Source organism: Protopterus annectens, chromosome 15.part0, assembly GCF_019279795.1.
Source record: "Protopterus annectens isolate FY-2018-M chromosome 15.part0, PAN1.0, whole genome shotgun sequence".
Classification (NCBI taxonomy): Eukaryota; Metazoa; Chordata; order Ceratodontiformes; family Protopteridae; genus Protopterus; species Protopterus annectens.
In genome coordinates this window covers 603,786,175-603,810,730 of record NC_056749.1, presented here as the reverse complement: position 1 = coordinate 603,810,730, position 24,556 = coordinate 603,786,175, and the positions used below count along the sequence as shown (strand labels likewise).

The following is a 24,556-nucleotide window of genomic DNA, read 5'->3' as shown; positions in this document are numbered from 1 at the left end:
CAGGTTGTATGCCCAGCAGTGCTTTCAACTGCATTGGGTAAGAGTTACCAGAAAGCAGCAAAACAAAGCTAAGTGACCGCTAGGTTGGAGAAGGACATGACTGCCTTGATGCCTCCTATTTTGATTCAGTAGTAAACTGTGCCTTTCAGTGAGGATGTAAGGATCAGTAGATCATTATGTACCACTATCAAGCAGGGAAAATGGGGTATGTTAGATAATGCCCACCTTTCTGCCCCCTAATTCACCAGCCTAGTAATAATTGTATTTACCTTATAGAGGTGAGAGCATTTAGAGATGGTAGATCAGTGATCATGGCTGCTATACAGGATAAAAGGAAAGCACAACATGCAATGGTTTTAGACGTTCGTTTCAGTTCTAATGTTAGAAAAAAATGTTTAATGCTTTTCATCCATACATAATCTTCCATAAGAAGCAAACTACATCTAATTATGAAAGAAAAAAAGAACCATCATTAAAATAAATTAGGGGAACCAGATGACCTTGATTTAACTGGTGGCCTGGGGGCTAAAAAAGTGGGCCATAGGTGGTGGGATACAATCACCATTTGTTAGATTGCCCATCCAGGGGAATATGCTGTAATGTGTTCCCTGTTTTGTGGCTTGACAGCTGAGTTAGGCTCTGTAGTTTGCCACATATTGGGATCACCATGTGTGGATGAATGCATGGGTACTCCCCAAGTGAGTGATAGCAGGTGTCACAACTGTAGCAAAGGAGAATGATCTATGTGCATAATCACAAAAACTAAGCATATAAGATTATTAGGGAGACATAAATGAAAAGGTGAATATTTAACACAGCACACAGTGATTGAAACTGTAGATTCATTTAAGAACCTTGGTGTATGGGTAGCTCCAGGTTTGAATTTTTCTAATCTTATCAACCAATTGTTTAATGAAAGTTATAGAACTATAGGTCATGCAAAAAGATTTATAAAGTGTAAGAAATCAGAAATGATGAAGTTATTGTTTGTTAGTTACATTAGACCCAAACTTGAGTATGGAATAACAATATGGAAACCTTATAAGAATACAAGCATGAGTAAACTGGAAAGAGTACAGTGGAAATATACCAAGGGCATCCATGGATATGAAAATTTAAGTTATTATGAAAGACTAAAATATCTGAACTTGTACAGTGTCTCTTATAGATATCTAAGAGAAGATCTGTATATAGGGTATTTAAAGACAACTACCTCTGGGAATGTTAGGGGTTGTCAAAAAGTACTACAGAATCATCACACAACCCATGTAGAAGATATACTGTGCAGCTAAATTAATAACAGATAAAATTCTACCACAGGAACACAGGGTAGTTAAGGGAAAGGAAGTGGAGAAATTGAATACCATCATGGAAGTATCGAATAAAGAAAACTATAAAGCAATTAACATAAGAAGTATCAATGTTAGAAGAGGGAACAGATCAACAAAAATACTCAGAAAGATAGACGTGATAAAAGCAATGCACAGTATTATAACAGATCAGGATTTATCATGCAGTATTGCAAACAGTAAACTAAAAATATCAGCACAGAAAGAAAAAGTTAGAAGATACACAGATAAATATAAAGGAAAAGTACAAAATAAGCAATTTATTTATGACCCAAAAAGTTTTATAGAGAATTGGGAAACAAGCTAAAAGGAAATGAAAGACCACCAAATAAGAAAAAATAGATACCTTTTAGAGGAGTATTTATGAAGATCCTGTGGAACATAACAAAGATGCTAAATGAATAGAAGTAAAAGAAAGAATAAGAAGTTCAAGGGTGCAGGATATGAAATGGGATGAAATAATAGCAAGAGAGATTGAAACAAAATTAAGAAAAGCCTCTAATTGTGAAACCCCAGGCCCAGATGCAGTACCTAACTTCTGGTTAACGGTATTAACATCTTTGCACGGAGATTTAGCCACAAGTAAGAACTATTTCTATGCGCACCGCAAACAGACACCAACCTGGCTAACAACAGGAAAACAATGCTCCTACTTAAGAGTAAATCTGCAAACTACCCTAAAAATTATAGACCAATAGAAAACTCTCCTTCCAATGACATATAAACTGTACACTGGAATTGATGCCAACTGAGTTTATAGTAATTTAGGAGAAATCAATTATGGCACTAGAACAAAATGGCAATAAAAGAAAGTCACATGGAACAAAGGATCATCATCTTTTTTTGGCTGTTCCCATTAGGGGTCGCCACAGCGGATCATCTGTTTCCATTTCTTCCTGTCCTCTGCATCATGCTCTTTCACACCAACTGCCTGCATGTCCTCGCTCACCACATCCATAAACCTTATCTTAGGCCTTCCTCTTTTCCTCTTACCTGGCAGCTCCATCCTTAGCATAATTTTCCCAATATACCCAGCATCCCTGGTACTTGTCTGTCACAAATCAGCCCTGACACTCTTCTCCACCCATTCCACCCTGCCTGTACTCTATACTTCACCTCTCTTCCACACTCACCATTACTCTGAACTGTTGATCCCAAGTACTTAAACTCATCCACCTTTACCAACTCAACTCCCTGCATCCTCACCATTCCTCTACCCTCCCTCACATTTACACACATATATTCTGTTTTAGCCCTACTGACCTTCATTCCTCTCCTCTCTAAAGCATATCTCCACCTCTCCAGGGTCTCCTCAACCTGGTCCCTACTCTCACTACATATCACAATGTCATCTGCAAACATCATAGTCCACGAGGCCTCCTGTCTGATCTCACCTGTCAACCTGTCCATCACCACTGCAAATAAGAAAGGGCTCAGAGCTGATCCTTGATGTAATCCCACCTCCACCTTAAACGTATCTGTTACTCCCACTGCAGTCCTCACCAATGTCACACTACCCTCGTACATATCCTGTACCACTCTTACATACTTCTCTGCCACTCCCGACTTCCTCATACAATACCACAACTCCTCTCTAGGCACCCTGTAATATGCTTTCTCTAAGTCCACAAAGACACAATGCAACTCCTTCTGACCTTCTCTGTATTTCTCCAACAACAATCTCAGAGCAAATATTGCATTTGTAGTGCTCTTTCCTGGCATGAAACCATACTGCTGATCACTAATCATCACCTCCTTTCTTAACCTAGCTTCCACTACTCTTTCCCATAACTCCAAGCTGTGACTGATCAGTTTTATCCCTCTGTAGTTACTGCAGCTCTGCACATCACCCTTATTCTTAAAGATAGGTACCAAAACACTTTCTCCACTCCTCAGGCATCCTCTGACTTTCCAAAATTTCATTAAACAATCTGGTTAAAAATTCCACTGCCATTTCACCTAAGCACCTCCATGCTTCCACTGGTATGTCATCTGGGCCAACAGCCTTTCCATTCTTCATCCTCTTCATAGCTGTCCTTACTTCCTCCTTGCTAATCTGTTTCACTTCATGATTCACTATCCCCACATCATCCAACCTTCTCTCTCTCTCTCATTCTCTTCATTCATCAGCCCTTCAAAGTACTCTTTCCATCTACTCAACACACTCTCCTCACTTGTGAGTAGGTTTCCCTCACTATCCTTTATTCCCCTTAACTGCTGCACATCTCTCCCAGCTCTGTCCCTCTGTCTAGCCAATTGGTACAGGTCCTTTTCTCCCTCTTTAGTGTCCAATCTCTCATACAACTCTTCATATGTGTTATCCTTAGCCTTCGCCACCTCTCTCTTTGCCATGCGTCTCATTTCCTTGTACTCATGTCTACTTACTTCATCTCTTTGACAAACCCACTTCTTCTTCGCCACCCTCTTCCTCTGTATACTCTCCTGTACTTCCTCATTCCACCACCAGGTCTCCTTGTCCTCCTTCCTCTGTCCAGATGTCACATCAAGCACCTTTCCAGCAGTCTCCCTTACTAGCTCTGCTGTAGTTACCCCAGCTATTCGGAAACTCTTCACTGCCTCCCAGTGCCTGTTTTAACTCTTCCCTGAACTCCACCTCACAATCACCCTTTTTTAACTTCCACCATTTAATCCTTGGCACTGCTTTCATGCTCCTCCTCCTTCTTGATCACCAACGTCATCCTACAGACCACCATTCTATGCTGCTTAACTACACTTTCCCCTGTCACCACTTTACAGTCTCCAATCTCCTTCAGACTGGCCCTCCTACATAGGATATAAGCCACCTGTGTGCATCTTCCTCCACTCTTGTACGTCACCCTATGCTCCTCCCTCTTCTTAAAATACATACCACAGCCATGTCCATCCTTTTCGCAAAATCCACAATCATCTGACCTTCTGCATTCCTCTCCTTAACACCATACCTACCCATCTCTTCCTCATCCCCTCTGTTCACTTCACCAACATGCCCACTGAGGTCTGCTCCAGTCACTAGCCTCTCACCCTTGGGTACACTCACCACATCATTTGTTGTTAAATAAAGTCATAGTGGAGAACTGTAATAAGAGGAAGAATCTAAGTATGCTATGGACTGACTACAAAAAAGCATTTGACAGCATCCCACATTCATGGAAAAAAGAGTGCTTAAAAATGTATAAGATACACCCTACACTGATAAATTACATCACAGCGACCATGAAACAGTGGCAAACCACTTTGCAGTTAAGCCATAATAAAGGGCAAATTATTATTCCAGGGATAAAAATCCAAAGGGGGATATTCCAGGCTGAGTCTCTGTCACTGTTGCTCTTTTGCCTTGCCCTTAATCCATTAAGCTGTCTGCTTAACAGCTTAGGTCATGGCTATAATATGGCTCCCAGAAAGCAGCAAAGTGTAAAAATTTCTCATCTTCTCTTTGTCGATGATTTAAAACTGTATAGCTCATCAGATGAGGAACTGAAAGCACAACTGCAAGTAGTCAAAACTTTTTCAGATGATATAAGAATGTCATTTGGGCTTGACAAATGTGCACCTTTAAAGCAGTAAAGAAAACGTCAGTTTGGGACAAGAATGTGACATAAAAGAACTTGAACAAGAAGGAGTGTATAAATATTTGGGAAGTGATGAAGGATCAACAATAAAACATGAACAAATGTGGATAAAACTTAGTAAGGAATATTTTAGAAGACTTAAATTAATCCTGAAAAAAAAAGAGTTAACATCTATAAACAAAATTCAAGCTATAAACCAATTTGTTCTTCCTATCCTAATTTACAGTTTTAGAGTGATTGACTGGCCCCAAAAGGTGTTGGATAGATTAGACAGGAAAGCAAGGAGGATGATTCATGCTCATCAATTGATTTATAAAAACAGTGCATACCAAGATTATATATTGCCCGTTCCGAAGGAGGTACGGGCCTCGTTGAAATTGATTACATGTATACAGCAGCAATCATAGGACTGCATACATATCTGCTGACCTCACAAGACCCAAACATAGTGAAAATTTTGAAACATGAAGAGAATAAATCTAAGATGACTACCTTTCTTAGTCTAGCAGAAGCATATTGGCATCAAGCAGGAACGGACATCAAACAGGAAAAAGTTAAAAATCAGGCAACAACTGAATGTGTCAAAAAACAAAAGAAAGAATATAAGGTAAAGGATCAGATGAGAAAGCAAAAAATGTGGAAAATGCATTAATATAGTTGCAAGTATAGAAAACATCTGGAAGAACCTCATATTGATCAGGATCGAACCCAGGGTGGTTAAGGAGGGGCAAATTCAACCAAAAGTTGAAAGGTTAATATTGACGGCCCAAGGTAATGGGCTACACTTGGGCTATGTACATGTTGGTTTACAAAGTCCATTGAACATGTGGAGAAACAGACAAATGTAGATTTTGTAAAACAGAATTGGACACAGTTGCGCACCTTGTAGCAGGTTGTATTGTATTGAAAAACACTGGAAACATGAGCCACAAAGCATTACAGAAAATTATAAGTCTACATCACATGGGATCACCCATTACCAACAGTTCAAAAGACAGATGCGAGAAAATCAGGTATAGTGGTCCATGAAAAGAAAACAGAAGTAGCACTGATGATTGAAATCCCTACACCCAGTGACTACAGTGTCCTGCATACAGAGAGACACAAAGTCATAAAATATCAGGATTTGCAGGCAGAAACAAGAACAATGTGGAAGAAAGATACCCAGACAGTTCCAATAGTAGTAGGGGCAACAGGTCTTATAAAAAAAAAAAATCTGCAGTCATATTTAGGTATGTTACCAATTCATGTAACTCCATACGAACTGCAGAAGGAGTCATTGCTGGGTACATTGCAGGTGCTGCAAAGAGTACTTCTGACTGATATCAGTTATTGAAACAGTACTAATTTCATGAACTTTAATCATACTTTGACTTATGAATGGGGTCCATTTCCGTCATGGTATTAGAAACCCAAAAGATTTGGAGAAATTAAAAAAGATTCTATAGGACTGAGAAATGTACTAATTGGTTTTTTAAAAGAGCAGCTGATGGATGAAATAGACTACCAAATTACATTAAGCAAGTACTAATTTAGATATTTTTAAGAACAGCCTGGACAGTTATTACGGGAACAAGTGGTTTGGTATATTGGCAGACTACAAGGGCATTAATGCTCTTGCTTGAAATATTTGTATGTATGTATGTAGGTATGTATGCACATATGTATATATGTATGCATGTATAATCAAAAAAGGCTAGCTTTTGCAGTGCATGATGGCACCTCTTTTATTCATTTAACTTTCACCATCCAGAAGAATGAATTTATTGGTGGGAAATAATAAACGTAAATAAGTGAGTTAGGGGAGCATGAGAACTAGAGACTGAACAAACAGCTCCTCTAGTTAATTGCATCACTAAATTCAAATTATTATCATTAAATGTGAACATTTGATACACAATATATGGCAGAGTCTGATTTCAGAATACATTTAGGAAGATATATTATTCTTTAAGTCACCTGCCTCTCTTATTAGTTAGAGTAGATACCCAGGCACTTTGTTAGCAGCAAGACACTTTACTTTATGTATACACACACACACACACACACACACATATATATATATATATATATATATATATATACAGTATATATAAATATAGATATATATATAGATATACATATAAGATTTAGCTTTACAGGGGTTTAAAAATTTATATAATTATAAGATAGCAATTGCATCATATACAATAACTTAGTACAAAGTACTAGGATCAGCTTTTATTGCTTTGAGTTTTATTCCACATATATGCAAACAAATAAACAAATAAAGGACAGGCAGTCAAGACTCTATACTTTCCAGCACTGTTAAATCATACATATTCTGTTGTTCATGGCCTCTTCAGAACTTTCTTTAGTCTAGACTAGAGATAGATTATTCTATGCTTAGATCTTTTCAGTCAGCCTATTCCAAACAGGCACATCCCTTTCAGTGAGCCAGTTTAACCCTTTGATTATATTATTCTGCCCAAGCAACCTTCTAAATCTTACCAACCTGAAGCTACCACTATGTTTTGTTATTCTTAATCCAGGGCAATTGAACACATTTTACCATGTAGTTCCTTAAATACCAGTGTCCTCTTTTATAACTCAGACAGTACTGTCCAAGTTCTCTGCCTTTCGTAGGTCACTTTACTAAAACCCTGATTTTTTTTTTCTTTTCTTTTTTTTTTTTGCTCATTCTCATTTGGACCAGTTTTGTTGAGAATGGCAACCTACCTAAGAAAGATGTAAAGAAATATTCATTATAACAATATGAAAAGTTTATTAAAGCCACAGTTTAATTTAAGTTACCAGAAGAACTTGTGACAGCCTTTTTGACTATCCTGAAAGTGTTCAAAATGTTTTCCTCTGTGGCTGACACACCAGTGATCACAAACCAATTCCACAATCACATCTGCTGAAGAATATAGTTGCCGTGAAGTCCACTACACACAATGAAAACAGTGCTTTCACTAAGCGCAAGCACCCTCTCTTACACCAACTTCATGGCTATATGTTGCTGTCTCTTTCGGCTTTTCCTGGTTAGGGGTCGCCACAGCGGAACTCCAGTCCGCTAATGATTGGCAGTAGGGAAATGAGAAAATCACCAATGGAGCACATAGCCACCTTGCACATACAGTGATGTTGCACCTCATACATTACAATTCAAACTGATTTTATGAATAGTAACATTGGAGAAATGTGAATTAAGGTAGAGAAACATTTAAAATATATTTACTTGGATGGAACATAAAAACATAGCTGACAACTTCTTACTTCAAAAATTAGAGACAAAGTAAAAATAATCAGCAACCAAGACAATACAGTAAGGACACTTTTTAAATATAATTGCTGTTCTTTTATAACATTGTTAGAATAAATAGTATTTGCATCAGCATGCCTTTGCTGAAAATAAAGAAGTCATTATTTGCTTACTGCAATCATCACTTTTCTGTCACAAAATGACACAGTTTAAGAAGGACAAATGCAAAAGTCAAAATCTGCAATGTTCCTTAAAAAAATGTGATGGCTTAGAGGTAGGCAGGAAAAAATACAGTGAAAATGGATTTATAAGTTTAGTACAACCTGGTATAATGTAATTATGTACCAAAAATCACAAAGACTAAGTAGTTTTTAAAGAGCAGGAGCTGGGACACATTGGTTTACAGACTCTCTGCGTACTTAGCCACTGTAAATTAACAAGGATGCTGGTATCATATGTGGGAAGGTGGAAAATGCACAGATGAACCACCAGGAGACACTTCTTAAATAAGTTCATAGGTCCGTATTAATGTTGCTGCCAGAGGAGACCATTATTAAGCACAAACACATCACCTAGTACTGATGGGAGACTCACAGTGTCCCCATTTGAACAAACTTTCTTCACATACCTCTGGTGAAGGTTTGCAATCACCAACCTTGCAAGAGCTGGCAAAGCAAACTAGAGAAGAGTATCTTGGCAAGACACCTCGTCTTTAAAGTATAGTAGTAAACATTGTTCTCATCTGTATTTCTACAGTAATCAGGGGCTAACCTGTATACAAATAACATCTATGTCATAGGTGTTAATCACTTACATTAATGCTTTACAATGCTCCCAGAAGTCTCATGTGAAGATTTATTTCTAGCTAATCAGATTATTTCAGGTTTCCTTGCTATGTCTCAATGGATTACGTGAGTGGTCTAAAAATGTGTCATAGGTGATAATCCTTGTTTCATAAAATTTAAAATAGTAAACTGTCAGCAAACCATTCCTGTGATTAAAGGAATGTCCATACATTTCACAGATTCATCTGCCTGCAAGAGTAACTATTTATCACTGGGGTTTCTAGTATTTTTTTCTTGTAAACTGTATGCTGACTATCAAGTGTTTCCCATACAGCATTTGACCCCATTTTCCAGGACCTGCAGGAATAATTATGTTCTTAACAAATCAATGACTTTGCTGCCTATGCAAACTGGAGAATGTTTTGAAGCCTTTAATTAAGATGTTAATTACAGCCTTACTTATGTTCTCCTGCTAGTTAATATTGTTTTTTATTAAATACCAAGTACGCTATGAGATCAAAGCTTACAGGAACAATTAGCTTTTTGTAGTTAATTGTTACGATTTAACTAAGTAGTTTAATAATGATGAGCTTTACTTATCCTAATTGTAACTTACGCAAATTCTAGCTTCTGCAAACCTTAATTAGGATTGTTTTGAAAGAAAATAATTACAGGTACATATACAGATTATATGAAATAATTCAGACAATTTTGAGTCTAAGCAGAACTCCATGGCACCACACCTCTAAATATAGTAAGTACATTTTAAGATGGCAGATAAGCATTTGTTGTACCCTTTGTTTGGCACATCAGTGTGGTATGGATTAAGTTTGACTAAGGAAGGAGCACTAGTTCTACAACTTTCCTTCTTATTTTGTGTGTGATGAAGAAAATCATTAAAAACAACCATAAAATAACACTGTTTTGCTATCTCCAACTCTTGGATTTAGTTCTTGCACAACTTCTTACCTGATTTTTTTTTTTTTTTTGGGGGGGGGCTTCATATAAGATACCAGATTATAATGACTACCTGTTTACGAGCAGTGCTGCCTTTTGTCTATAGGAGTGGAACACATTTTCTCATAGAATCATACCTTTAGTATTTTACACCTAGGTGTCTTTAATACAACAGTATACCGCATGAAGCTTTAGTTTGTTGATACATGCAATGCTGCAAAATATTTCATAACATGTTTCAACGAGGTTTTCTGCACTAGTTTTACGTTATGCTCTCTTTCTGTTTGTAGTACTAACACACACACACACACACACACACTCACAAAGTTATGTTATTGGCTCATCAGGTAGCCTACTCATCTTTAGTGCTGGAAGATCAGAAGGCTGTGGGTTCTATTCCTGCCCCAGGTGCTTGGATTAATTTTTCCAATATTTATTCTTTAATTCAGATGGTGCTACACGCTGAGCGTGCCATCCTTCAGGCCCCATCAGCCTGAGTTGGTAGTAGCTCAGATGAATGTAACAGATACTATAGCACTTACCAGAAAGAGTAGGAGTCCTTTATTTATACATAGCAATTTATAAATTCACATATTTACATATTTGCACTCCTTGGAAAGAAGAAGAAAAGAAAAAACAAGAATCCCTCATTTAAACATAATTTTAATGTCAAACTTCAACCACACACTAGCAATATGACCCCCATTCTTTCTGGTATAATCTCAGTCTAATTTTTCTTAAAATGTCTGACAAAATGTACTTCTTGTTAAACAGAATCTGATTAGTTCTTACAATCCAAAAAGTATATATTACATAAAACAATTATTTATCCAGCTTATTCACATATTCCTTACTTGTTTTCTTTTTAATAGCCATACAGAAACATATTTAAATTTGCATCTTCAGATTTAAAACATATCCCAAAATATTTTCTTTAAATATTGTCCCCCATACACACACACGAGTATGCACACACACACACACACACACACACACACACACACACACACACACACACACACACACACACACACACACACTCTCTCTCTACTGTTTCACAATTTAAGACAATGCTCTAATGTTTCCAATTGCCCACAAAAAATATATGAGAGTAAGGTAGTTTCCCAGTTCCCTAGCCATATTTCCCGTAGATCGGTATGAATACAACGTCTTGTCTCCCTGAAAAGAGACTGCTAACCTAGTGGGACTAATCTGGTCAACAAAGTAGAAATAAATATAAAAAAATAACTGTACTCTAATGACATATCACACATAAAAGCACATTTCATTTACATGAGCAGCTGGATATGATCTCATGGTTTGCTATTGCATTCCGGAGAAACAGCAATTCTCTGAAACTTTTTGTTTGAATTTTGTGCTAGGAAAAGACTTTAAACAGCACTGAAAACAAATTTTCACTGTCTGTTTTCCATAGGAGTATCTTACAATAATCTTCTTAGCTATCATCACCTCCAAGCCCTACCAAATTAGAGGTAAATGCCATCACCCCTCTCCCTCTTTTTAAAGGGCAAAAGATCTATTTGCATTTGCAGGCTTTGAACAGACATGCTGATCCCTGTGTGCAATGTTTTTGGGTTCATATTGTCAGTAGCCTTAAACATAAAAGCAGGAATACAAAATTAATCATAACATTTCTTTGTTAATATTCCATGTACCGTATGACATATGTCAAGCAGTGAACATTACTAGTCATTTAGTATTGTTCAGTTAGCCCTTACTGTCACAAGCTGTTATGTCATAGTACAAGACACTTGCCTACAGTACCACCCAAATCTACAATCAGTTTATACTGAAATAAATAGTCATAGTGGAGAACTGTAAAAAGAGGCAGAATCTAAGTATGATCACACTATAGTCCTGCTCGGAAGTCTTCAGGTGTTCTCTCACATACAGCAGCACTAAATTTCACCTCAGAATGCCAGAGGCCCAGGTAAATGTCAACATGCAGTGTAACCAGATATTACATCTAAAGTGAATGGCACCTAGACATTCCTCCTTACATACTGTATATCATTCATTGTACAAAGGTTTATTGCTTTGTAAGGTTGAAAGACTCAGATTTCCTTCTTCACAATAAAAATTGCAATAGTTTGAGGGGAGGAATATCCAGAACTGTTACCATGCGTTTCACTCCAGTACGCCAAACAGAAGCCTATGCAACTCCAAACACTTGACATGAAAATGCCACAGTCACTAATTTATAACTGTTGGACCTCAGCCACTGGTTGCTGACATCTGTGACTCTGTAGTCAGATTATCCTGAAGCCTCTATTTTCTCTCTCTCATTCCTAAATATAATCCCCTGCTGTTTTTTATTTGTGATATTTGATGGAATGGCCTGTCTGCTAATTAGGCTTCAACAAAATTCACAATTACCCATAAAATCACATACTCTGTTGTGACTGCAGTCCCTGCTGATCTGACCTTTCCAATTCTTGTTTTAAGATGACTCCTGAACCAGACGCATCTGTAACTTTCAACTGTAGTGCCACAGTTCTTTGCTACCAACAAATCTGAATGTAGCCACTTAAACTAACACTCGCCTTCCTTCTATCTCTCTCTCCTGTTCAACTCTGCATGCCTTCTTCCTTAACTCTCTGCACTGCCTCACTCTTATAAAATCATTTCTTTTTGCCTCCTCATCTTCCACTCTCTACTACTTTATTTTGTACTGATGTATAGCCTTAAACAGCAAAATGACTAAACTTGGAAACCCATACTTATCCACCACCTCTTACTGCACAATAACCGCTATACTTTGCCCTGCAAATTTTACATTTTTTTTATCTTTTCTATACTATTGTGCTGTACCATAATTCATCCTGATTTGTACAAACTAATTACCATTCATGTTAACCTGCTTTTGTATATAGCTACTCACTTTCAAATATACTGTATGTATTATTGTAACTATTATAACTATTATACGTTTGTTTTATGTAACTATTATATGTTTGCATTAACTGTGAAGCTTTTCTGCCCAGGTCTCCACTGAAAAAGTGCTCTGTTCCAGCAGGACAAACCCGGTCAACAAATGTCAAATAAATAAATAAATAAATAAATCTGTAACACCCATAAACTTGACTGGAAAAGTTAAAGTATGGGGTTTTGCACTAAAATGGTAAACAGGATACAAACTTAGTTGAAAGTCAAAAGGCAAAGGAAAGTTATAAGGGGACATATCTGAGGGCATTGGGCAATATATGAATCTTTTCAAGGTTCTGTGCTGCTGTCTTTTCTGTTTAAAGTCATTGTAGCTGACGGTGACACCCCTGAATGTAACATTTTAAACAGTGTTTGGAACAGTCCTAGTTGTGACTGGGGTACTCTGATCCAAAAGTCTCTAACTATGACTGTGGCAGCTTTGATACTTGTATTCACTAGTATGACTGCTGCATCCCTGAACCTTGTCCCACTCGATCTGAATGTAGTAACCATGTACTAAACATAGTATACACTAAAGCATACTAAATGTGAATCCCACATTTCTGGCTTTGATAACCCTGAGTTTTAACTCTGAATAGTAAGTATCCAAACATAACATTTTGAATCTTATGGCAATGATGAACTCTCACAATATCGCATATGCACACTCATACACAAATAACTACTTGCGCGCACACGTATATACACACACATACATACACACACACACACACACACACACACACACACACACACAACCTTTCAAATTCAGATTTTCAAATTTACTTTTAATACTATTTACAAAAGTAAAAAAAATGTATTTACAAAAATACCACTTGCTAAGAAACAAAGCATGAATGGTCTCCAGATTGTCTGACAGTGAATACAAACTCAGCATATGTTCTTGAGGAAAGGTGAGGTAAACCTGTAGGGATCTTGACTCCAACCCTTTATATAATTACTCTCTACCTCAGATGTCACCACTGCCATTGTGGAAAGGACATGGCAACAGTCAGAGGAAACAGCAAATGTAGCAGCCATGTTGTGCTGCTGTTCCCAGCATCTGCTTTTCATTCCAAAGCCAATGCCTTGCATAACCCAGGGCTGTCTGCACCTACAGTAGCTCTGCTTGTCTAATCAGTGGAACTAAAGCTGTCATCCACATTTATTATGTTTACCCTTCTAAACCGAAGCTCACTCAGGATGTTCAGAGTCCAGAATGTTCAAACATGTCACCTCAGAACTATTACATTTATGTGACTCTATGAATTCCAGACCTCATATCATCATCTGTGATTGCAACATCCCTGATTCTGACATTCCTCGCATCCCTATCCCCTGCAGCTCCAGCTTTGTTGGTCTCACACTTTGATGTGGCCAGTGCCGACTGTGGCATCCCCATTCCCTGCAGCTCCAGGTTTGTTGCACTCATGCTTTGATACTTCCTTTGCTGACTGTAGCATACCTGATCTTGGCAGCTCCAGCTTTGTTGCTCTCATACTTTGATACTGCCAGTGCCAACTGTAGCATCCCCATCACAAGCAGCACCATCTCTATTGCTCTCATACTTTGATACTCTCAATGCTGACTGTGCCCTCTCCATCACTAGCAGCACCAGCTTTGTTGCTCTCATGATTTGATACTTCTGTTGTTGACTGTAGCATACCTGATCTTGGCAGCTCCATCTCTGTTACTCTCACACTTTGATACTTCCAGTGTTGGCTGTAGCATACCTGATCTTGGCAGCTCCATCTCTGTTGCTCTCATACTTTGATGCTGCCAATGCTGACTGTAGCATTCCCATCCCTAGCAGCTCCAGCTTTGTTGGTCTCACACTTTGATGCGGCCAATGCCAACTGTAGCATCCCCATCACTAGCACCAGTTTTGTTGCTATCATGCTTTGATGCTTCCTTTACTGACTGTAGCATACCTGATCTTGGCAGCTCCAGCTTTGTTGCTCTCATACTTTGATACTGCCAGCAGCGACTGTAGCATCCCCATCATAAGCAGCACCATCTCTGTTGCTCTCATACTTTGATACTTCCAGTGTTGGCTGTAGCATGCCTGGTCTTGGCAGCTCCATCTCTCTTGCTCTTATACTTTGATGCTGCCAATGCTGACTGTAGCATTCCCATCCCTAGAAGCTCCATCTCTGTTGTTCTCACACCTTGATACTTCCAGTGTTGACTGTAGCATACCTCATCTTGGTAGCTCCATCTCTGTTGCTTTATATTTTGATACTACCAGTGCCGACTGTGGCATCCCCATCCCCTGCAGCTCCAGGTTTGTTGCTCTCATGCTTTGATACTTACTTTGCTGACTGTAGCATACCTGATCTTGGCAGCTCCATCTCTGATGCTCTCACACTTTGATACTTCCAGTGTTGGCTGTAGCATACCTGGTCTTGGCAGCTCCATCTCTCTTGCTCTCATACTTTGATGCTGCCAATGATGACTGTAGCATTCCCATCCCTAGCAGCTCCAGCTTTGTTGGTCTCACACTTTGATGCGGCCAATGCCGACTGTAGCATCCCCATCACTAGCAGCACCAGTTTTGTTGCTCTCACGCTTTGATACTTCCTTTGCTGACTGTAGCATACCTGATCTTGACAGCTACAGCTTTGTTGCTCTCATACTTTGATACTCTCAGTGCCGACTGTGCCATCTCCATTCCCTAGCACCTCCAGCGTTGTTGCATTCCACACCTTGATATTCCCAATGCTGATTCTGGTACATCATTTCTGACACTCCTAACTCTGAGTCGCGATACTGTTATTCTGCTTCTTCTCCCTCCAATGTTCTGCCTCTGGATTTTGCACTTGTAATTTGAGAGAGCCTCAAAGTCTGACATTTTTGACAAAACTTCAGCATATTTGTCTCTTGCTCAGACAACTGTAACTTATTTTCTATTTTAGATTCAAATTTGTGCTGGCAGTTAACAGCAGTGATAACTACATAATTTAGAGTGGGAGACAGCAGAAAATCAGTTCAGCGGGTAAGGAATGTGTTATCATCCGTTTGGCCTAGATATACTACTGTCATAATGTTATACATGGACAATAGAGAAAGAGACTACACAGCGTAGTGAGAACAAGGCACAAGGTAGGAAGAGGGAGTCAGACCAGGCCAGACTTTTATTTAGATCAAGCAGAGTATGGTTTCATTCATGACCTTCCTGAGAAGTAAGCAGTACTGCTAGGCAGCACAAGGGCTCAGTAGTAACATTTCTGCATGAGAGTGCAAGCTGTGGGTTCGCTCCTAACATCATGTCACTACCTGCCTGGAGTCTACATGTTCCTCCTATAGGTGCATACGTTTTCTTAAGGTAAATGGGTTTTCAGCCACCACTTATCCACGTAACAAATAAATAAATATCTACTGTGACTGAGCAAGTAATTCATGTTCTGTATTGCTTCTGCATCCCCTCTAGAAAAAAAAAATTGTAAATCTTAGCAAAAAAGTTAATTAATGACTGATATCTGACTTCACTATTAGATCCTCTGATTTAGTGTTAGTTATTTCAGTGGTATATTCTACCACAGAACCAAATCAAATATTGTGTTAGAGACAAGGCACTGGTCTCCTCTAATTAAACTATAAGAAACAGAATGCAGTGACAAAGGGTGCAACCCTATGATTTTTCTAGTAGGAAATCACTGTCAGATAGAGTGCTGGGGTCTATATTAGATCAAGAAATGCTTAAACAAGCGAATGCTGACTGATCAACCTTATTTTAGTGAATGTTAAAAATATCAAAGCAACAGAAACTCAAATTTTTTCCTAGGGAAATAATTTGGTTGTCCGTTTCTGTTGCTTCGGTATTTTCAGTGCTGTGGTGGAAAGTTATGGGTCGGATTAAGGTAAGTGTGCGATTGTGTGGATGTGAGTGTTAGGGTGGGTGAGGTGAGTTAGGGTTAGGGCTTGGGTTAGGTATGTGTGCGATTGTGTGGACATGAGGGTTAGGGCGGGTTTAGGTGAGTTAGGGTTAGGGAATGGGTGAGGTGAATGTGCGATGGTGACGGACCTTAGGGTTAGGGTTTGGGTTAAGGTAAGTAGATAGTTAGTGGTGTGTGCATAGTTTAGTGTAGGGTTAGGTGTCAGATTTTAGGTGTATGTGTGTGGATTTCTGTTTGTTTGGTGTGCTTGTGTTGTGTGTATGTGTTTTGGATCAGCGATTTTTTTCCCTAGAAAAAAAAAAGATTGTAAGCTTTTGTTTACATAAGGTCGATCAATCAGCGTTCACTTTTTTAAGCATTCGCTGATCTAATATAGACCCGATTGCTGAAAGGCTACAGTATACTGTATTTTGTATTCAGTAATTTGCCATTCAGTCGAGGTACAAAGTGATAAAAGTGATCACCCTGGAGTGACCAGACATGTTTTTTTTTTTAGAATTAGTTGGGTTACAAAATATAGCTCTCTGACTCTGGTAGCTGCACACTAGTCAAATTTTAAATTACCCTCTAGAACTGTAACTACAGTGTGGCAAAGGGGGTAACTGTCCCAGAAGCAAGCTGTCAGGGAGGACAGTCATCAGGTGCTGGAACTGTGGAAATGCAGTACCAGCATTGCTTTATGAAGCTGTGAGGATATTAAGGCTTCAGAAATGAATTCCAATTCTGCATTTGCAATCACTGCTGAAGTGTTCTGTGTGCAGTGCTTTAAACTGTAGCAAGTTGCTTGTTACCTTGTAGCAAGCAGCTTGCTACATTTTCAGAGCAGAAGAGCTTTTCAGTCTTCAACTTTCAGAAATCTTTTTTTATTTTTGTTACCCTCAGCTTTGAGTTGAGGAGGTACCAGTTCAGGTAGCTGCACAGGACATCAGATAATCACCTTCATATGCTATAAATTTTTTAATTTTCTTCATCATTAAAAAGATAACAAAATTAGAAATCCAGACAGTCCAGAGGTACAAGTGGGACAGTATAAAGAACATACTAAGAAAATCAGTTACATTATTCAAAACTAAAGAAACATACCTGATTTTCCTTGTATTCTCTCTATCCCGTCTCTCTTATACCTCTTAAGTATCCGAATTTCAACCTTTATTTTAAAAAAATAAAAAATAAAAGGAGCAACAGAGATCTTCCTTTCTGATGTACTGTGTAAGTGTGGGAATGAAAGTCCCATACGAATGCACAATATGTCAAGAAAGCCCTAGGATACCTCAGAATTAAATCTGAATGTGAAGAAAAGGCTTCACTAAAACTGTGTGTTTGTCCAATTTTTTTTAAAACCTTGTTAGCTGTCTGGGCTTGCTTACATTACCAATTTAAGTGCAGTTTTATAATACTTTTCATTAACTATATAACATTTTATTAGTATTGCTCTTACATATTCAGAAATGTACTGTCAGTGGGAGATGGTATGACTATCCCATTAAAAGTAATTTGTTTGTTGTACCCTCATTCATTCAGCAGATTCTTGGCCTATGGATGCTATTTCAATTTATTAATTGGCTGAAATGCATGGCAGTGGTAAGGAGTTCAGTATTTAAATGGCTTACGTGAAAGAACACCACTTAGACACAGTGAATTCAAAAGCACTATTTCTTTCCACAGTCTAGAATATTCTGTATAATGCTTGCAGTACTGAACTGTTTAATACTATATCTGTCTACCGTATCGTACAGTGGTCACTAAAGTTATTAAGCTACTGCAGAAACCACACATTCCATCCATAACAGCATCTCTGTGAGTCAGTTCTTTTTGCACAAAAACAGTCATACACATCATATTTAAAAAAAAAAATGCTTCCTTTACACAGCACTGATGTACTGTGTAATTGTGGGAACAAAAGTCCCATACGCATGCACAGTAAATCAAGAAAGCCCCAGGATACAAGAGAATAACACAGAAAAGCAGAATGCTGCCCTTATACAAGGACGTTATTTAAGAAAACTAAGTAACTTTTTTCTTTAATAATGTCATTGTGTAAGAGCAATAACCTATGGCTGGGTGTGGGTAATGCTGGATTTACCTACAGTTGGCTTTGTTTGGTGCCTCAGGTTTTTCCCTTGTTACCAAACCATGCCAACAGTGGGTAAATCCAGCATTACCCATACCCAGCTGTGGGTTATTGCTATATTATCTTATGTGGAATAGAGTTCTATGTCTTAACAAGGTCAAGACATGCAGCATGCACTGTGAGCCCTTCATTAGGTATTGTGGTGCTGTGGTAGCATTGTCGCCTCACAGTAAGACATTGTCCCGTTCGATTCTCAGCTACAGCGTCTTCTGTGTGGAGACATGCATAAATGGGTGTACCTTCATTGAAGGTTGTGCGTCAGGGCTGGCAACTCAGCATGTAAAAATCCACTGCCAATCATTAGCGGACCGGAGTTCCGCTGTACCCCTAACCGGGAAAAGCTGAAAGACACAACAACAACATTCAAAGTATGCCACAAATTCAAAAGGCAAGCAAGTCCCTTAACAAACCCATACTGTTTCATATTTAACAGAAGTACATCACCTGTATGATTTTTTGATAAATGTCATTATGACCTTCTCCATGATTTTACATGGGATACTGGATAAGGTGATGAATCTATTTATGTTATTTTATGTATTTTCTATTTGTTAACCAGGTAGGAGGATTGGTCTGGTGACTTTTCAGCCACCATCCAGCCATAATAACAGTTAATACAGTTTATACACAATATACAGCAAGATTGCAACGTGATTCTTCATTGTCAATACACTTGTCTAGTTTTGATATGCCCCTCCCATTTTGTGAACTGTTGAAACTACAGCTTGTTAGCCTGTATAAGAAATAAGTCCACATAGTGCCATGTTGTTTATTATTACTGACGGGGAGTTTAGGCATTTTTTTCTTGATTCTGTAGAGAAATAAGAAGTTATGTTATCAGAGCCTATGGAATGTGAGTTAATGATTTTATTTGTGGCAGTAGCTGTTGTCATAGCTGTAATTATAGAAGAGATCTCTCCCATTTTCACAGCATTCTGATTTATGTCTTTGTTTAGTATTAAATCTGTACAAACATTTTCTGCAAGTATTATCACTATATCCTACATCTGGGTCACTGGGTGATCACTTCATTTTTTATTGCTAACATGTTACTTTCACATATTTTCCCTTTTAGTTTTATGATATAATTAAAGACCTTAATATTACTTATTTCACTCTTGGACTACAGGAACTGAATCCCCTGTCTTTGAAACCTTTTTGTTAGCCATACTGAAGGTTAAAATGAATTTTGTCTTTATATTTAAATGCCACAGAAAGTTATCAGAGGATTTTGGCAATACAGCTTTCCCAGACATGCTAGAATGGTTGATAATCCCATCATATCTTTCTGCATATCCATGAGAAAGGACCTTCTTTAATTGTTCACTCCAGTATGAACAATGAGCTATCTTAATTACTCTTTTTAACTTAGCTGAGATGTCCCAAATTCTGTCCCCAGATAGGCGCGACATTGTCACAAATGCCTTGCAATGTCCGTCAAGGTACATTTCTGTTTTATCCATTATACTCAGTTGCTTACATACACAGACAGACAAACAGACTCACACATGCATACAAGCATGGACATGTGCGCGAGTGCACGCACACACACACACACACACACACACACACACACACACACACACACACACACACCTAAGCTTATAGCTGTAGGAATGGAAACTTATATTCAGTGTTATAACTTTGGCTTTTACTGTATGTGTCCCCTAGGAAAGCAATATGCTGATTGATTTATTAATGGCTTCTGACATGCACTGTTTTATTGACAGATGTTACATGATCATATTTCCTACTGTATTTTTGCTTAACTGCATCTTTTTACTCAGCAGATTACACCTGTTTATTAATACATGTGAATTAAATAACATATTTTTTTCTGTCTTTGCAGCTTTCACTTTACCTTGGAAAAAGAGACTTTGTGGATCATGTAGACCGAGTAGATGTCATAGGTCAGTACATTTCTGAAAGAATCTGATGCTGATTACAACCCATGCCTAACTTTTCCATCAAACTTTCCAGCTGAGCCACTGATTATCCAGAAGTCATACTCAGCTTAAGTTTACTAAGTTCAAACTCTACAGATAGAAAGCAATCTCCAGCTTTAACTTTTATATGCAGAAATATGAACTTGGTCCAGATTACATCACAGACAGACAGAAACAAAGTCCACCTCAACAACTCTAAATAGAATCATCATAGAACCATAGTGTCAGGCTTATGTTATGCTCATTGAAACCCAAGCCCATTAGTAGCATGTTCATGCAGAACCTTTGAGTCAGCATTGGACACAGCAAATAAAAAAGCACCCAAACATGTTTGCAAAAGAATAGACGTATTCCTCAGTATTCTAATGAGACCATAAGTACTCATCAATGCATCTGTCAACAGTCAGCAAATACATTAATGCATGCAATCAGAACTTCATATCAAACTTTAGTGATGGAAAAGTGTGCCGTCACATCTTCTTCATCTCTTCTACATAACCCCAAACCCAGCTCACTATCTCATCTTCATCTGTTCTTCATAACTGCAAACCCAGCTCATTATCTCATCTTCATCTCTTCAACATAACCCCAAATCCAGCTTTAGCCAGGTATAGTCCCAGTCATGAATGACTCATCTGCTAATCTGATGAAAGACAAATATAGGCATGCACCATTCCATCACTCAAACGGCACTCTCTCAGTTTATTAACACATTCTTAATAATAGATCACTGATCCACTACACATTTCATTTTAGTTACGTTACAGTCCTGCTCCATACAGACTTCCCACTCCAGAATAGCATTTATAAATTTTTATCATACACTTTTCCCTGTGTTCTGCTGCAGAATATATCCACAGGCATATATTCATGTCATATCATGGATTGTGATGAACTTTTGTACTTCTTGTGATGTCCATCCTCTGGGCCAGACATCAAGAAGCTTCAATCCCCACCACATACAACAGTGGGGAATGTTCAAGGTGAGAAAAATTGACACACACACTATTTTCAGATGCAACCCTCTGCACCAAGTACAATTTCCCTTTACAGCACACAGGGAATGCACACTCCAGTCCTGGGTCTGGGCATTCTTTGCAGGCCCCAAATAACACTCCCCACTGACCATTATAAAGCTGAGTCCTTAGCCAGATGTTCCAAGTCTGCTACCACTCTCTCTATGAAATCAGTGCTCTTAGGGTCCCTGTTCAAAGTAGCTGTTCACACACACACACTCTCTTTTGAGATTTGGATTTACACACACACACATGCGCGCACGCGCGCACACACACACACACACACACACACACACACACACACACACACACACACACACACACACACACACCTGGGAAAGGCTGGCACAGCTTACCCAATCTGACACCTCTACCCAGACTATAAGGTAAATTTACTGCCACCAGAACAACCAAAGGCAGCTACTTGAAGGGTCTTGCAAGGGTTCCCGATTGTTGTTGTTGTTGTGTCTTTCGGCTTTTCCTGGTTAGGGGTCACCACAGCGGAACTCCAGTCTGCTAATGATTGGTAGTTGATTTTTATGTGCCGAGTTACCAGCCCTGACGCACAACCTTCAATGAAGGTACACCCATTCACGCATGTTCCATGCAGAAGACGCTCTAGCGGAGAATCGAACCGGACAGCGTCTTACTGTGAGGCGACAATGCTACCGCAGCACCACCACCGCGATTACACTTAGTAAAAGTAATATGTATACAAATGGCAGTGTTTGAACAAGCAGAAAGACTTTCAGGAATATGGAGGGACAGTGCCACTAAATAAATGCAAGTACTCTCAAAAGTTAAATATTTTCTAAAAGATCAGCCACAATGAAAGGTTTAGATATATTTAATAATAAATAACAAAAAACATGAAAATACTGAATATCTGCTTACAATAAACTCCAGAGTTTCAATCACAGGAAATATTTAAAAAAAAACACAGATCAAAATGGAAAGACTCAGACAGATACAAAAAAATACATTTAGCTAATCTCACTATATTTTCCTAACTGACTGAATAATTACTGTTGCCTAGTTACTTATCAAAGCAAGGCAAGATGAAAGTGGATGAATATCTCTTGTCAGGTCCAAAAACAGAGTGCACTTATCACATCTCCCACTAGTATTCAAACACAATTTCACTGCTGGCTACAGAATGACATCACCCCTGGTTACTTGACTCTGTGGTGCCCGCACTACCCCCTCACTAGAAACTGAACCAGGATCTGGCACTGATGTGTCACAATACACTTTAGCATCTGGAAACTGTAAAACAACTGTAACACTTCCCCCCTTCCTGCAGAGACTAATAAGCCATTCTCTGGCTGCATTCAGACCTGTGCGATAAAATCTTTACGGCTTAAACCAAGTCATTTAATTTCAGGGTATCTTTCTTAAGGTTAGCTGGGCTGAGCTTAACCCCTTCCCTTCCAGTATCTTCTGTTAAAATATATACATTTCATCAGTTACAACAATACAGTCTGACATACATGTATATTTCTTTTCTGTCCAGCAGGACCCATTTTTGATACATTTTTAACACAAGCAACTTTACAAATACATTTCAATACAAGAATCTGTACAAATCAGTTTGATATTCAAATGACATATAATTCTTTACAAAACTCCAGCTAGCTATGCTGGCATATGTTATACATGCACTGCCCTACTCTCCTTAGCACAGCTGGCACTACCTCACATCATCACTCTCCTCTGTTTTCCTTTTTTTTTTTCTCTTTCAACTATTTTATCCTTTGTCCATGTTCTCCAAGAAAAACAAAAACATATAGCTCCAGTAGGATTTCCATCTCATAAAATGATAAAACCAGACAGCAATAACAACCTTGGATTCATAAAGATTCTTGCTGCCAGTGCACATTTCCTTACTTGGGTCTGCCAGTTAGCACAATGGCAAAATTCTCCAGTTCAGAGATAAGATAAATCAACATCAAAGAATACCTCATTAGCAGCTAATTATCATGTCTCTGAATCAAACCCTATAGTGTCAGACTTGACTGCACAAGTGTTTTCCCTACAGACTTGCTTAGTGCATAGCATAAGCATCTCCATAATACACATGACAGACAGACACACACTTGCACGCACGCACACACACACACACACACACACACACACACACACACACACACACACACTTGCGCGCACACACACACACACACACACACACACACACACACACACACACACACACACACACACACCACTGCAAGCAAGCGCCTACATACTCGCTCATTCTCTTGGAACCAGGCACTCACACACACCCAACATAAAATACCTCACTCAGTGCAACAACTCTCACACACACAGGTGTACACACATATCCATGCAGTAATGGTCATATTCAGATGTCTCAACTGTCCCTATTTTAGAGGAGTGCTCCTATTTTCAGGCCTGAATTACTTCTGCATAGAATGTCTCTATTTTTGGAAGTATGTCTCTATCTTCAGGCTTGATTTACCCCATTCACATAATTTTCTGAATCTCCCTTATTACATGGTACACAGAAAACCACACTACATGACCAATATACCAGTGGCAACAATAATCTAAAGAAATAGGACAGAGATCTCACATCTTCCCTTTCCTGAAGCATAAATAAATGACCTTCTGTGGTAGAATTTTGCAATACAATTCATTAAAGCCTATTAATTTTACACTGTTTTTTTGATAATATGCTTATATCTGTTATAATGTTC

General features: G+C 38.5%; 1 protein-coding gene across 5 annotated transcripts in view; it reads left to right on the top strand.

Annotated features, from left to right (window-relative positions):
- The window catches only part of ARR3 (arrestin 3), a 535,442-nt gene that overhangs the window by 209,263 nt on the left and 301,623 nt on the right, over window positions 1-24,556 (top strand). For all 5 annotated transcript variants that reach the window (XM_044057442.1, XM_044057444.1, XM_044057443.1 and 2 more), the window contains exon 4: window positions 20,727-20,787. In XM_044057442.1, the coding sequence (XP_043913377.1) occupies window positions 20,727-20,787 (61 nt within the window). The remainder of the gene's footprint in view (window positions 1-20,726; window positions 20,788-24,556) is intronic.